This window comes from Scophthalmus maximus, chromosome 13 (genome assembly GCF_022379125.1).
Source record: "Scophthalmus maximus strain ysfricsl-2021 chromosome 13, ASM2237912v1, whole genome shotgun sequence".
NCBI classification, from domain to species: domain Eukaryota; kingdom Metazoa; phylum Chordata; class Actinopteri; order Pleuronectiformes; family Scophthalmidae; genus Scophthalmus; species Scophthalmus maximus.
The window spans coordinates 5,498,094-5,513,279 of NC_061527.1; the positions used below are offsets into that span (position 1 = coordinate 5,498,094).

Below are 15,186 nucleotides of genomic sequence, written 5' to 3' on the forward strand. Positions count from 1 at the left end.
CAAAATTATGCGTCTTTGGACTTGCATCCATGGCGAAGGCTCTGTTTTTTTTTCCAGGCGGATTAAAGTGAAGGAATTCAACTTGAGCATGATAAATATATTTGTGTGTCTCGTGCTTCCTGACTGATGGCACCTTTTCACGGCCCATTTGGAGCAACATGTGAGCAAGAGTGCGTTTGTTCTATGACCTAGTTTCTGTCATAATGTTCAAACCCACGGGGAATTGGCCCTGGACCCAGTTGTGGGCCCAAACCTATGTTTTAAGAAATTGTAGCTTTTAGAAAGTGGGAAAATATTAATAGCACAAGACATAGCATAAGCACTGAAATAGCAGGAATGGGTTTATAAGAGTTGACTGCGGTGCCTGGACCGCGACTCGCTGGTACATGTTTCCCAAGGGAACTTGTTGCTTCCCCCTCCGATGAGATGTAGATATTTCTCAGCACAATCACCGAGACGAATTTGCACAAAACTTGTGCAGCTCTTTCTGACTCTAAACACCGTCTGCCCCCAATCTCCGGTCTATTTTTAGGTGGCTCGTGAAGTTACATGAGAGGTCTGCATTAAACAAAGGCAGGGGGTCGTGACTCGCCAGAGAGGATTGGCCGGGGGGGGCGGAGGAGGCGGAGACGGGGCATCTGTAATGGTTAGCAGCGGCACACGGCTCTAGGGAGAGATTGGTCTGGAGATAAAGAGAAGTGAGCAGACAAAAGGCCCCAGTGAAATCTAGCAGCCTTTACTGTGTGGGACCGTGCCACCTCCCCCCGGCCCAACGTATAAATCTCCACCACAGTAATGAGAACTCTGCTGGAAACGATTTGAAAAGAAGAGACACCTCGGAGGCGGAGACGCCATAATCGGCATCGGCGATTTACTGATGTTGTTCTGGGGGAGTTATGCAAAAGCACAACTCCCTCTCCTGAGGTGACCCGCCGAAACATGTGGTCTATAAAGAAGGGGGGGGTTTGGACGGCGATGATGTAACTCGGCCGCTCCGTTTGACCACCGCTTGCTTCGGTCCAGACTGAGCTTGGCTGGAAAAGTTCAGGAACATGTCTGGACTTCAAGTGCGTGTCTGAAAGCAGCTCATGATACGAACTCAACATCAGCAGCACGCGAGCATTGTCATCGTGAGCAGGTCAATATGTTGACACGGGCATTTAGTTCACAGCACTGCCATGCCATAAGTAAGTCAGAGCCGTGCCATCCGCTCTCAGAGGCTCTTCGTCTTTGTTTTTGACTTCTACAGTAGATTAGAACCAGAAATCCATTATGAGAAGAGCACTTGTACACGCGGATAATTTCGAGAGAAAAAAAGCAATTATACAATGGAAATGTGCATTAAGTGGTATAATGGTGTTACGTGAGAGGATGATGGTTCAGCTTATTTAAGCAGAGCCCCCCCCCCCCCCCCCGTTACACAATACGTCCCCGGGTAGAAAAAGAACGGAGAGTTACAAAGCACGTGGTTGTGGTGGCTTTTAACATGTCATCTGGATCACCAGAGGCTCCGTCAGCCATATTGCATCATGAGATAAGAATTTGTTTCGTCGATCCCTTTTGGCTGCGCCGCAAGGCCTCGCTCAGTATCACAGCAGGGTCGAAAAATGAGAGTTTAAAGAGAAAAATATCCTGGTTTGGAAGACCGGTAGGAAAACGCTGGTTTTTCCTTCTGGAAAACGTCCACAGGGTGACACATTACTTTACAAGGGTCTTTTGAGAATGTTGTCATAGTCCTCACTCCCACCTTTTATGTGTCTTTTCCCTTTTTTTTCGTTGCTGCAGGAGCAGGGGACCGTGCTGAATTCTGTGTGTCTCTGCAGGGCTTTTATCACACCAGACATTGCAGTTTCACAATAGATAATTTTGCACAAGCTCTGCCTTTCGTTTTACCTTCAGCCCTTCTCTAAAGCGCACCGTAACCCTGGCTTATAGATCTGGCAACCAGGCGCTGAGTCCGGAGGCAGAAGTGGAACAGCTGTTGAAAATATCAATGTTGTGATTGAGAAGGACTCTTAAATGAGAAATTATTGATAACAAGTGATAACATGTTGAGTTTCAGAGCTGACATCATTCTATAATAACCAACAATAAATTCTAAATTCAACAACCTAAAAAAGGCAGTTCAACACGAAGGAAGCTGGCCTTCGTTCATCACCTGGATCACTGAGAAGCTTCACAGATTTCTGAAAAGGCAGGATGTCAGGTTTATTTTCTGTTATTTTCCACTGACAGCCACGTCTGTGTGTCCCGCAGGTGTTTGAGAAGCTGAAGGACTACACACTGATCCCTGTGTCCAACATGGAGAAGGTCAAATTGGATGGAGCCCTCACATGCTGCTCTGTGCTCATCAACAAGAAGGGCAACAACTGAGCGTGCTCACCGGGCGGGGGGGGGGCTGCTTGGTTACCAAGGATCTGGATGGTAACCAAGCAGATCCTTGGTGTCCCATCACCAAGGATCCCGAGGTTTGACCAAACGATGTTGGCACTAAGAGTAAAGGATAAGCAAGTGTGTTCATGCTGAGGCACAATAACAATAAATACTTTACTTCAAAATACATTAAAAAGTTAGTTATAGATCATCTTTGTCTCTATAGGAATTAAGGTGTAGGCATAAAATTAGTGTTATTTCTAATCTTGACTTTCTAACATTTCCTACAAAAAGTCGCAAAAGAATAGGCCCCTGTTGAGTCATGCTTTTCTGAGAGTGAATTAGTCTATGAAATATTAAAATATGATGCTAATTAGCTACGAGTAGCCCCCCGCCCCTATCCCAGTCATCGCCCGGGACCAAGAAAACTGTATGGATGTGTTTGCCCAGTTGTACAGTTTAACCAGACTTAGATACACAGCTCACAGACATCTACAATGATAAGTGTACCGCGACCCGGAGGGGTCATGAGAGAGGGGAAAAAAGTGTATTATATATATCGAGACTACGTTTTACTACATTTAGAACAATGGAAGTTAGAGAGGAATTGAAATGTTGATTGTACCCCACAGACATTTGAATTCATCAAATTGCAATAGACAATAGGAGTTAGCGATGAGGATTTTTAACACAAAGTTTGTACCAGATACATGAAAACTTGGTGACTTCTGATTTGGTACTGTACCTGCCGATTTACGATATAAGGTGGTGTATGTGTCCTCCGACCTTGGTTTAGGTCATCAACAACACATGAACATTTTATCAAGTTCCATACAGCTCTGACATAAACTATCTTTGCAATATCCATTTTGCCAAATACCGGATATCAGTGAGAATCCAATTTGAATTGTGGGATTGAGAGGAAAAAGAATTTACGATATGTTCTTGTTCTCTAAGACTTTCACAACGCAACACTTTGGAAAGTTAGAAAGAAGCTGCCTTGAGTACAGTGTTCTGGGGAGACGGGCTCGTTTCGTTGCGCCGCTTTCTGACTAAATACACTTAACTCGTGCACATAGATTAATCATAACTTGGGAACAGATTGTATATCGTGTGCACACGGTAGCATTTTTAAACGCTCAATGTCAGAAAACGTGGCCTCGGTATGTGATTTTTTCCCCCGTCTATGGCCGCTCTCGGGCTCCTCGTGAATGTATACAGATTGTTTAAACTGTTCACATGCGCCATTTTAACTGTGAATTTATTTGGTTATATAATAGCCACGGGACTTGGTTTGTAATCCCTTTATTTTTTTCCAACAACTGCATTTTGGAGAAGAGGGTGGAGGAAACAAATCCGAAAAACCTCAATGTCACTGTTGCTATTTGCGGTTTAAAACATTTTTTTTTTAAGCATAATGTCACGGCTGTAGTTCATTTAACGGCAACATAATGCATCTTACAAAAGAATGTGAAAAGCCGCCTATCAGGATGGATTCCGAAAATGCCGTTCTTGAAAACTCCCACTTGATTGATATGATCAGCGACGTGATTTTATTTTCATTTGTTTGTGACTGGCGGTGATTTTCTGATTGAATTTGAAAGTACTGCCGCTGCGACCTGAGCTGCTCTTGCTCTCCTGTGCCTGCCGATTTCCTTTCGTAGACTACCGGAGGCCATTGACTGATGCTCAGCAACAGCCGCCACCAGCTGGAGCAGCCGACGCTCGTACAGCTGCTAATATATTCCACGGGAGACCATCTGTGGCCGTTTAGTTTGCAGCAATTTCCAGCATCCCTCCCGGGTAAGCGTGTCTTATTTCGCGGGGGGCACAAACTTAATCGCCTGTGCCAAAAACCCCGCAAAAGGACAGATGAAGAGCTGCCGCCTGCGAAAGGAAATGTGTGTTTTCCCCATTTTCCTCATGCCGATATAACACCTCTCCTCCTTTAGATGTGTAAACGCCTGCATGGAAAATCTGCTGAATGATTCTGAGGGCACTGTATCGCATCACATCGCATGGTGATGCCTGGGTTGTCGAAGACACTGGTTTCCTTTTGTTTTTTATATAATTTCCCCCCCCCCCGTCTGGCAGTTTTCACTCCACGTCAGGCCGCGAAACTCCCACTAAATCCAGTGTCACCGAATGCGACTGCAGTGAGAGAATTGGCGCCGAGCATGCGAGAACAAACTCACCGTGCCAGTTCGCTGTGTTTCCATGTGTGCACACGATTGGCCGCCGCCGCCGCCGCCAGCCAGAGTTCTGAAGGAAGTGGGCGAGCTCTGTGTTTTCGCGGCCTTAGCGAGCTCTGTTGTTGCCGAAATTCGTGGGGTTTTTTCGCAGGGGCCCTGCAGACGTGACGGCGTGGCCGACATGTTGCTGTGAATACACCATATACTTTTAGGCCGAGGGCCCCCGTCACATTCTGAAACCGTGTGGTTTCTCATTGTGATTGGATGTGAACGTCGAGGAAATGACATCAGGAGGTGATTCAGCCTCCCCTTTCCGTAGACACTGGCGTACGGGGCAAGTGGGCAGTGATGAAACATGGAAAGAATTCCTGTCGGGAGGAGAGGCTCCGACGCCAGTAAACACTGGCTCTCTCAAACGTCCTCTGTCTCTGGAGGGCCAGTCACACGCTGTCTGATTGCCACATGGCTTCGCCGTTTGGGTTTTTCGGCAGAGTCTTTCAAGATCTAAAATCGCCATCACCTCTCGCGCTGCACCAAACCGCCTCTCGGTCGCACAGCTCTGGGACACCGCAACCTTTTTCCTACTGCTGATTTAAAAATCTAAATAACACATTTTATATATATATATATATATATATATATATATATATATAAAAGGAATTTTGCCCTTGGCCCGACGAGGCTGCGTGTGAGTAACTGCTCCCGACTCTCACCGAACCCCTCACTCCCGATCCCAGTAGTCGTGATGCTGTGAGTGCACGTGTTCACACTCGGGTCTCTTGCTTTTTTTCTGAGTAATGATCATTTGTGTCATGTTAAGCTGAACCTGTCCTTGACTTCCTGTAATAAATGAACATCCACCATTCGACTGTGTTGTTCTTATTTTTTCTTAAATTCCGGTTAAAAATGGTCATTTTTATCAGTATTCATGATTGAGGATTTGATTCATAGCTCATGGCAATGTGTTTATAAGGTGGTACCCTCCAGGTGTAGAGGCTGATGGATCGTTAGGTTTCATTAGGTGAGTCGAACCTGAGACAACAATGTTACTATTCTCTCATTGTTAGTGCTAAATAGTACCAGTTGTCTCAGTTGGGGGACATGCTGAGACAACACGGAGACATCTCGTCTCTGTCTGTTGATATCTGCTGCCACCTAGTGACACAAAAATATAAAACAGACAAAAACAAAGGTTTTGCTGTTAGGTTGGGGGCAAGAAAAGAAGCTGCTGCTATCCAGTCAGCCTGCTTCTCTGATGATTATGTAAGAAATAAAGTGTAATTGTGTAACTTCGAATAAAATGCAGGTGGGACAAAAAGCACTGTTTGATATTTATTGCTCAAAAATACAAATCTTTTGAGTTAAAATGTAACGAAAGATATATAAAAATAAAAAATGTGACATGTCTCGTCAAATGGGATTTAAGAATATTTAAAAACTCAATTTTTTTTAAAAATCCACAAAAGATACAATGTGAATGAGTAAATAAGTATAACAATAAAGAAAAGGTCTGAAAAAAGAATTAGTGTGTTATTCAGATGTGATGAACTTAATAAAATATACATTGATGTTAAAAAAAAATTAAGCATAACTGTAAATCAATCATGCATCAATCATTAAACATATAAATAATGTACAAATCCAGATTACAGCTAGTGTAATAATCCATAAGGGAGCTTAATATTCTCCTTTTTTTTTTCTTCCTATTTCTCTCCTTTTTTACGTATACCAGGGATCACAAATGTACAAAAAAATATTGATAACAAATCATACAACATTGTTCTCTTCATAACAAAAAGCCACTGAGAAGCATATTGAGTATTTATTTGTCCTCTCAAAGTCTCTTGTGAGCTATTGTTTCCTCTATAAAGACAACCCAGTGTAGATGTGGAGTAATTCCTACTGTATATACAAACATAAAAGCAGTATATAATATAGTTTGCTTGAATATCTTAAGCAACTTTTTAACCAAAAGCTTGAACTTTAATTAAAACCAAAGTACTTTGCGCTGCATCTGTGGGATTTCAGCTCCAATGGACGGAATCGGAGGTGACAGAAATGATGAGCGAGAGGATGCCGCGATCCGAACTAACCCCAGTTGCACTGTGAACACATGGGAACACACCTTTGCTCCAGGCACAGTTACATTTTTGAATCATGGAGCAGTTTTTCTCTCCGCCGACGCCTACTGAGTATCCCACAGCTGGAGCTGCACTGATGCCGTGAACGCTGAGTTCCAAGGTGCACTTGTTTTACTGTACAATTAGCTGCAGGGTAAATTAGTATAGAGGTTGCCCGGTTCCCTTGCAGGAGTGACCCTGCGGTCAAACCTGTCTGCGGCCTCGGCCAGCGGCTCGTAGGAATAGTTCTGGAAGTCACTGGCCGAGCAAGGTGGGACGCAGACTGAGCCGTCGGCGCAGGAACACCGACACGTTGGGAGACCCTCGACTCTCTCCCCGACCGTCTCGTACGTGTTATTGTTTCTCTTTGGGCAAAGAATGACACGGCCTTTGCTCAGAGTCACATAGTCGGGAAAGACATCAGTCCCGGGGTCTCCTTCCGCCTGTCCTCCACTGGGGAAGGGTCCTTCTGGTGGCAGCAGCAGCCGGGTGGGTTCCTCCGGTTGCTCCGTCAAACCTGAAAGTCCATCTTCGGATATTATCTCCACCACGGACTCAGTGGCTTCCTCGGACCACTGCTTCAGTGGAAGTGGAGGATCCTGTCCAGTGAGCACAGTGAGCAAGTTGTTAGCGTTGAGTGTAAGCAGGACAGGTAACTTGGCTGTGCCCCTCTGTTTTTATCTTAATCCTCTTATCTACATTTCTATATGTAGAGTTTATATCTATATCTCAATCGCATTTGTATGAATTAATTAGGCTAAACTCATGTGGTTGAAATTATTTACCCATCTCTGCCTGTCGATCTCTGTCAGAAAACCTTGTAAGACTTTCTCCAGGTTTGGCACCGGTGGCCAAAAATACTGCTTCAGCTTGCTGATAAAACAATGTTGTTGAGAGAGTCAGTAAAAGAAAGATTTAAAGTTCTGAGGCATCAAGTAAAAGTGAGTTGACGTGATTTTTTCAGGATATAAAATGTCAAAAAACTGCATAAAAACATCTAAATCCATTTAAAAAGAAATCCATTTTCTTTTACGTGATCAATATCTTAGTTTAATACAGTAAATGGCTGATTACATTAGGAATGAGATGAATAAGATCCTACCTGAGGTACGTGGAAATGAGAAAGATCGCAGTTATCAGCATCAAGACGGGGATACACAGAGCGAGCAACAAGCCTGAAAAATTTATTTTACTCCATTAAGGTTTAAATATGAAAAATGTAATATGTTGAATAAACTACTTATTGCATCTCTTACAAAACAACGACTAAGAACATTACATTTGGTGCAATTTAGCAATTTCTAGGTCGTGATTTTTACACAAGCCGATGGGAATAATGAAATAAACCAGTGTGTTCCTCACGGATGTTTAGTCACCCTCAGTTGGAGCTCACCTGTGTCTGTGGGATTGTGACCGGTGAGCACGTCTGACCAGTCGCTCCAGTGGCCCGAGTACACGGCCCCATCAGGTCGAGCTCTGACCTTGACATTGTACTGGCTGCCTGTTGACACCTCCACACACGTGTGGGTCTCTGGTCCCTCTAGGGAAACCATCTGGGGACAAAAAGGTTGATCTACCAGTCAGGATTGAGAACGTTAAATCATAATCTTAGTCTTTACTCTTGCTGGAATCTTTGGCATTCCCCTTTGAAATATATTTGTGTTTTATTGGGACTGTTTTCCAATCCCTGAATACAGTTGTAGACGCACACATTGTTTCTTATTGTTACGTTGGCACCATCTAGTGGTGACATAAAGAGTTACACTGTCAACAGTAATGTATAACCAGCCATATCTCATAATTTTCCTAAAAACAAAAACTTAAGAATAATTCTAAATATGACATAATCACATAAAATGATTCACATATAATTTGTAACTATGCTCGTGCAAAAGTTATGTGAGCAAATCTAGAAGGCATGGAAGGATTTCAAAATGTTGTTGGAGCAAAATTATTATGATAAAAAGATTTCCTGAAAGTAACCATCCTGCCATGGCCCTAGCTAATCTTAGAAAGAAGATTAAAAGACGAAAAAAATAAATATAAGAACTCACCATCCACACTTCCCCAGCTGTGGTCCTGTAGCTGACTTCATACTGCAGGTGAGCCGACAGGGCAGGAAGAGGAGCTTCCCATTTCAAGCACAACTTGTCCTCCTGCAGTATTCCTCTCAGATAACCCGGTGGGGAGGTTTTGACTAAAAGAAAATTACAAAAAATTACAAAAACATAATTTGTCAATTACGGAAGAGGCAGGCATAAGAAACAAACTATGAGGTGGGAAGATTTTTATTTATTTATTTAACATTGTCGAGATTAAAGTCAAAATGTCGAGAATAAAGTCGTAATGTCGAGAATAAAATTGAAATGTCGAAAATAAAATTTAGATATAATTTATCAAGAATAAAATTGAAATGTCGAAAATAAAATTTAGATATAATTTATCAAGAATAAAATTGAAATGTCGAAAATAAAATTTAGATATAATTTATCAAGAATAAAATTGAAATGTCGAAAATAAAATTTAGATATAATTTATCAAGAATAAAATTGAAATGTCGAGAAAAAAGTCGAAATGTCGGGAAAAAAGTCGAAAATGTCGAGAATAAAGTTGAAATGTGGAGAATATAGTTCTAATACTATATCGAGAATAAAGTTGAAATGTTGAGAATAAATTGAAATGTTGAGAATAAAGTTCTAATACTATATCGAGAATAAAGTTGAAATGTTGAGAATAAATTGAAATATCGAGATTAAAAAATCTCGATATTGTGGTGGTTCCAGTTCATCTGTCACATCCACGTTAACTAACGTTAGCGAAGCTACGCTAGCTCCGGTAACTGCGCGCCTCTCAAAATTCATTCATGGTTGTTTTGAGTTGAACGTTATCGTGTCAGTGACACACGTTGATGTTCACGTGCAAACACCCGCTGTCACCGCATCGTTTCTTCAACATTCAGCCTGTCAATCATAATAATATCGCAACTTTAGAACCTGGTTAGCAGCTAGCGTTAGCTTAGCAAACTGGCTAGCAAAACATCAACATCCGGTTGTTAGGTGCTCCTGAAAAGTGCTTCCGGGTCAGAATTTTCGACTTTATTCTCGAAGAAGTATTTCAACTTCATTCTTGACATTTCGACTTTATTCTCTTAATGAAAAAAAACACATTTTATTCTTCTTAAGTTTAAAAAAAAATCAATGTTTAATTTATTAAGTTCATCACATTTGGATAACACTAATTATTTTCTCAGATCTTAAAACCTGATGTAGACTGTAGAGGACAATATCTTGTCTCAACATCAAAAAGTGAAAATCACTCACTGGTCTTGTTGAGCGTGAACTCTTGAGTATAGAAGGTTCGGGTGAGTGGAGCCGCAGTGCTGCAGAGTTTGACCCTGATTTTCCTGGACTCGTCTCCATGGAAACGACACAGGTCAGTGAACTTCCCATCAGTCAGGCACTCGGTCCATCCTCCACTACAGGGGTCACACGTTTCATATTGACTCACAGCCAATCAAAGTGAACATAGAGACCAAACAGATTTTGGTTTGCAGCTAAACTGCAAAGTCAAAAAATTAAACACTTACATTTCTTTATTCTTTAGTTTTTCATTGAAATGTTCCCAGTGTCATTTCTTGGTGAAATTACAGCGCAGAACAAATAAGAAGTTGGGGAGGTAATACAAAGGAATCAAATTTAATATCAAAATTCTCATTATCTTCCAAGGATTAATTTGTGTCCAATTTACGTCCAATGTTGTGGAAGAGCTGAAAGTCAACCCATTATTTGCTTGCTCCAAAAAATTAATTCGAAGTTTAATCACTATATTTTGCTTAAACATCAATAAAAACTGGAAAAAAACGTGTGTTGCAACACCTTTGATGTGAAGTGCATGAATACACGATAGGAAGAGAAATGGCAAACATGATAGTTTGTACTAATGACGCATGTCTACTGTTTGCTGTATAGGAGTCTGATCAAAGTCACCTTCATGTTCCAATAACTCGATAAAACACACGAGCAATAGAATAGGGATTTGTGGAGGTTTAATTAATCAGTGATGAAATGTTGAGTGAGAATTCTTTCGCCACCTGAGACCAAACTTGTAGAAAAGCTTGTAGTCTTCTCCCGCACCGTATTTGCTCCCGTTCCACTGACAGGTGACGTTTTGCAGGTCGCAGGTGAAGCACATGAGTGAAGCATCATCTGACAGGAGAAGAAATTCACCACTGACTGATGTTTTGCATCCACGAAGTAAGACGGAGATCACGTCGTTCTACGTACAGAACGTCTCAGACATTCATTCTCTTTTTCTCTTTCTTTTTAAAAACACACCTGCACTCTGGGGAACCATGACTCGCACGGGTTGTGACCAGCTTCTCCAGTGTCCTGCGCTGGGACTTGATGCACATTTGACAGATACCTGGACCTCAGTCTCCTCCCCTGGTACCAGAGAGTCGAGCAAGTGTTTGGTATATTTGTCCTTCCCTACCTGTAGAAAACAGCACACATTGTAGATTTTGTTTACAATTTTACTAATATAAGTTGTTCTTTACCCTTTTATAAAAGTTTTATCCTGTTACAACAAAGTTTGTGAGCGAACACCAGTTAAACATACACATAAATTCACTTTCTGTTACCAACCTTATAAATTTTTTTTTTTTTTTGTATAAAACCAAATTTAAAAAAACCCCTTGTTTGATAATTATAACCTTTTACTTCATTTTTTAAATTTCAGGACTCCATGATGAAGATGTTGTAGTGAGAGAAAGCTCATTTGGTAACTTAAATTAAAGTACTTGAATTGCATAAAAATGCCCTTATTGTTACACATGATATGCATTAGCTTGTTTTCAAAGTTTTCTTGGAAAAATAATCTGAAGGATGTATTGACGAGTTGTGTGTACCTCCTCTGTCGTCTCTCCGACCCCCCTGGACGAGTATCGAACACTGTACATCGCGTCTCCACAGTATGTCGGGACCCTCGCGTGCCATGACACCAGCAGCTGCCCGGCTTCTCCAGTTCGGTGGAGAGTCACGTTGAAAGGGGGATCCAGGAGAACTAGAAACAAAAAACAGGTGGTTGGTAAAAAATAAGTCAAAACAATTAGTTTAAAATGATCCACAGGTTGTCGAGGCAACAGATGAGGAATCCTCCTCCCGACCTCACTGACTGACTGAACATCCAAACACTGGAGGGACATAAGTCTCCCAGCATGAATCCATCCATCCATCCATCGTCTACCGCTTTATCCCTTTAAGGGTCGCGGGGGGGCTGGAGCCAATCCCAGCTGACATTGGCCGAGAGGCGGGGTTCACCCCGGACAGGTTGCCAGCCTACCACAGGGCCACATACAGAGACAAACAACCATTCACTCTCACATTCACACCTACGGTCACTTCAGAGTCTCCAATGAACCTAACCCCATTCTGCATGTCTCTGGACTGTGGGAGGAAGCCGGAGAACCCGGAGAGAACCCACGCATACAGAGAACATGCAAACTCCACACAGAAAGGCCCTGGTTGGTTTTCGAACCCAGGACCTTCTTGTTGTGAGGTGACAGCACTAACCACTACACCACCGTGCAGCCCAGCATGGGATTTAAGATCAGAGTTACAGAAGTGTTTGATAATTAATTCTTCATTTGAAGATGGGATTCAAAAGCTACTCTCACAAATGGAAGAGATATGAGCAGCCAGAAAAATTATGGATGGATGGATACGACTTACAAGTAAGGGCTGAAATCACAAAGTCATGTGAAATGCAAATAACTTCATGCATGTGAGCCCACGAGTGATCAAATCCATTTGCAATTTCTTTAATCTTTTTTTGTCAAGGAAGGTAAATATTGGAAAATGAATAATTGTCTTACAGTGGTCCTCCACAGAGACAGTCCGCCTGCAGACGCTGGCGTTGGTGTCGTGCTCCACGACTTCAAGGTGCATTTCCACAAACAACAAAACATCTGTGGATGGAAATGAGCAGACGTGGAGGAAAATGTCCTCTTCTGGCCGCAGGACGGACACATCGCACCGATTCTCTCTCGGCATGCTTGATCAGAAGGAAGGGACGAACACAGCAGACAAATATTGATGTTGTATCTCACACACAGGTAAATGCAGTATATTAAAGCTAAGTGTACTGTCCTTCCCTGCAAAAACAACATGCATACAGTGGCAGTGTGCAAAAGTTCATAAGCACTTAAGCACATAAGAACAGTGTGAACAAAAAACATTACTGAAAACATATAATTAACATAATAAAAAAGACATGTTTTTTTTTATGAAGTTGCCCATAGACCTGTTGTCTATGTACTGTACACTAGAGGAGAAGCCAGTGACCACAGTTCACATATGAAAGTGCAGTACTTTTGTTACAAACTCCAGTGTGTGTAACCTACCTGCTGACCTTGTAGAGCAGATCATACGTCCTGTTGTCTGCAGCCTCAAAGAAGCAGGTGAAATCCCGCCCAGTGCGGGTGAAACATTTAGGATCCTGCTCTTCCTTCAGGCGCAAAACATCTGCTCCACAAATGACATGAAATACTGGATGAGGACTAATGGAAAAAACAACACACATTTCAGATAGAAGACCCTCAGTTATATTGTAACCCCCCCCCAGTGCCCACCCCCCTCCAGATTCACACAGGCCCCGGCGCTTTTACTGTTTGTTTGTTAGTTTGGTTTGAAAAACAAGTGTCGATGCAAGATGCTTTGTGTCTGTTGAATTTCTACTCACAAAATGCTCAAATAATACAATGAAGCAATTTCTGTATGCAACTAAGATTTGGAGCTAACGCCCGCTACATATTATATATTTATATATGGTGTTTTTTTTGTCGATTTTATTGTTCTTACATCCTTTATCCTCTTAATATCTTCTTGTGTTGTTCTGATATAACTTTTTATGTAAAGTGCCTTGAGCTATATTTGATTCTATGTAAAGCATATTATTATTATTATTATTATTGTCATGTTATCATATTACTTCTATAAAGATCCCGTCAATAACAGATAACTTAGTGGTCGCTAAAACATTTTCAGTATACATAAAGAGTGAATTGATAAATGCAGCTGATCGCTTGGCTGAATTCCATTTGAATTGCACTCCACAAATTAAACCATCATTAATTCCTACCTTTCCTTGACAGGTGACGGACAGCTTCGTCCTTGCAAAGTATTCCAGGCACAAAACTCACTTCAATCCACACGATGATAAGGAGCATCTCCCACCTGCGGGGAGAATTCATGGTGGACTGAGGTATCACGCGTTTTTTTTCATGCATCCAAAAACCACCATAGCATTTCAAACTGACACCGCACAACCCTGTGTATGGACATTGTGTGTTTTCTGTTATGCATGTTTTTGACGTGACACGGGTGGGCAGGGTTGAGCAGAGCCGAGGGGGTCGGCCCGGTGGCGCAGGCACGTGCTCGAGCAGGAAATGTGCTTTGTGTACAGTGAAAGTCAGGAAGCACCAAACACACTGGGGACGAGGGACTGAGAGCAATGTTATACATTTCTCTATTTTGTAACATTTTTTTTTTTTTTTTTCAAATTAAAAAATTTAAAGACAAGCTTCTCACGAAAACAAAAAAGCCGTATGAGCTCTCATCGTGCACTTCAGGAAATCTAGGAGAGTAGAGATGATGTGAGGTTCTTTAAAAGCTTCAAGTCTCTCTTGGATTCTCACTTCCTCTGTTGAAAAATCGTTTTCCAAATTGTTCCAAAATGAAATATTAATAACCAATGTCCCACAAACTAAATCCCTAAATCAATAACAAGTGAAAATGTATTGCTTTATTATTGGTTTATAGAATTTATACTTACAGTATTAAAGTACACTTCATAAAGATTGATAACATACAGAAACTTAAAGCTGAATTTGTCTCTTTTACTTTCATTATCTCAAACTTAATCTGGATCAGTTCTTTCTTTCATAAAATGTATTGAGTATGAGTGTCTAATTCTTTTTAGTGTCAATTGTCGTGATGCAGCCAAAAGATCTTTTGTCATTTTGAATAATTTATATGGTTTTAACACACATTTCTTTATGAAAACCTGTCATTCACATCTGAAGTTAAGTGCATTAAACGTAAAATGAAAATCAAAATGAACTAAAAGCACCTTTACTCTGAGGCCTTTAGAAGAACTTACTAACTAAAAGTGATCAAATTTACTCAATTGTCCACACATGAAGATAAAGTGTACTCGGGACGGCACAAGACATCACTGGATGTAGACCACCAGATATTTCTGACATTTATAACAACCACTACCTCTGGAGAAACCTCCATATTACCAAAGCTCCAACCCACTTCCCCCACTTCCACTTCCACTTGGCAAACACTGCAGGACATTAAAAATACCTGCTAATCTATTAACAACCAGAATTACTGCCTTGTGGTTTGTGCGCCTCTGCCAACCTGTCAAGTTACAGTTCCCATCCATGTCCGTCCAGACTCATAACGTATTTTAATATGTACTGGGAAACAAAAAAT

General features: G+C 41.5%; 2 protein-coding genes across 8 annotated transcripts in view; one reads left to right on the forward strand and one right to left on the reverse strand.

Annotated features, from left to right (window-relative positions):
* Positions 1 to 5,430, forward strand: part of ddah1 (dimethylarginine dimethylaminohydrolase 1) — a 117,777-nt gene extending 112,347 nt beyond the window's left edge. For all 7 annotated transcript variants that reach the window (XM_035648790.2, XM_035648792.2, XM_035648791.2 and 4 more), the window contains one exon: positions 2,257 to 5,430. In XM_035648790.2, the coding sequence (XP_035504683.2) occupies positions 2,257 to 2,373 (117 nt within the window). In that variant the 3' untranslated portion in view covers positions 2,374 to 5,430. The remainder of the gene's footprint in view (positions 1 to 2,256) is intronic.
* Positions 5,431 to 6,594: 1,164 nt separating this feature from the next.
* Positions 6,595 to 14,907, reverse strand: mpl (MPL proto-oncogene, thrombopoietin receptor). Its single transcript, XM_035648787.2, has 12 exons — positions 13,823 to 14,907; positions 13,086 to 13,206; positions 12,558 to 12,736; positions 11,592 to 11,746; positions 11,020 to 11,176; positions 10,776 to 10,890; positions 10,006 to 10,160; positions 8,740 to 8,882; positions 8,079 to 8,238; positions 7,788 to 7,860; positions 7,471 to 7,558; positions 6,595 to 7,284 (listed from the first exon to the last, which is right to left on the reverse strand). Exons 1-12 carry the CDS (start codon positions 13,968 to 13,970, stop codon positions 6,829 to 6,831), a joined length of 1,950 nt encoding a protein of 649 aa, XP_035504680.2. The 5' UTR covers positions 13,971 to 14,907; the 3' UTR covers positions 6,595 to 6,828.
* Positions 14,908 to 15,186: the final 279 nt, after the last annotated feature.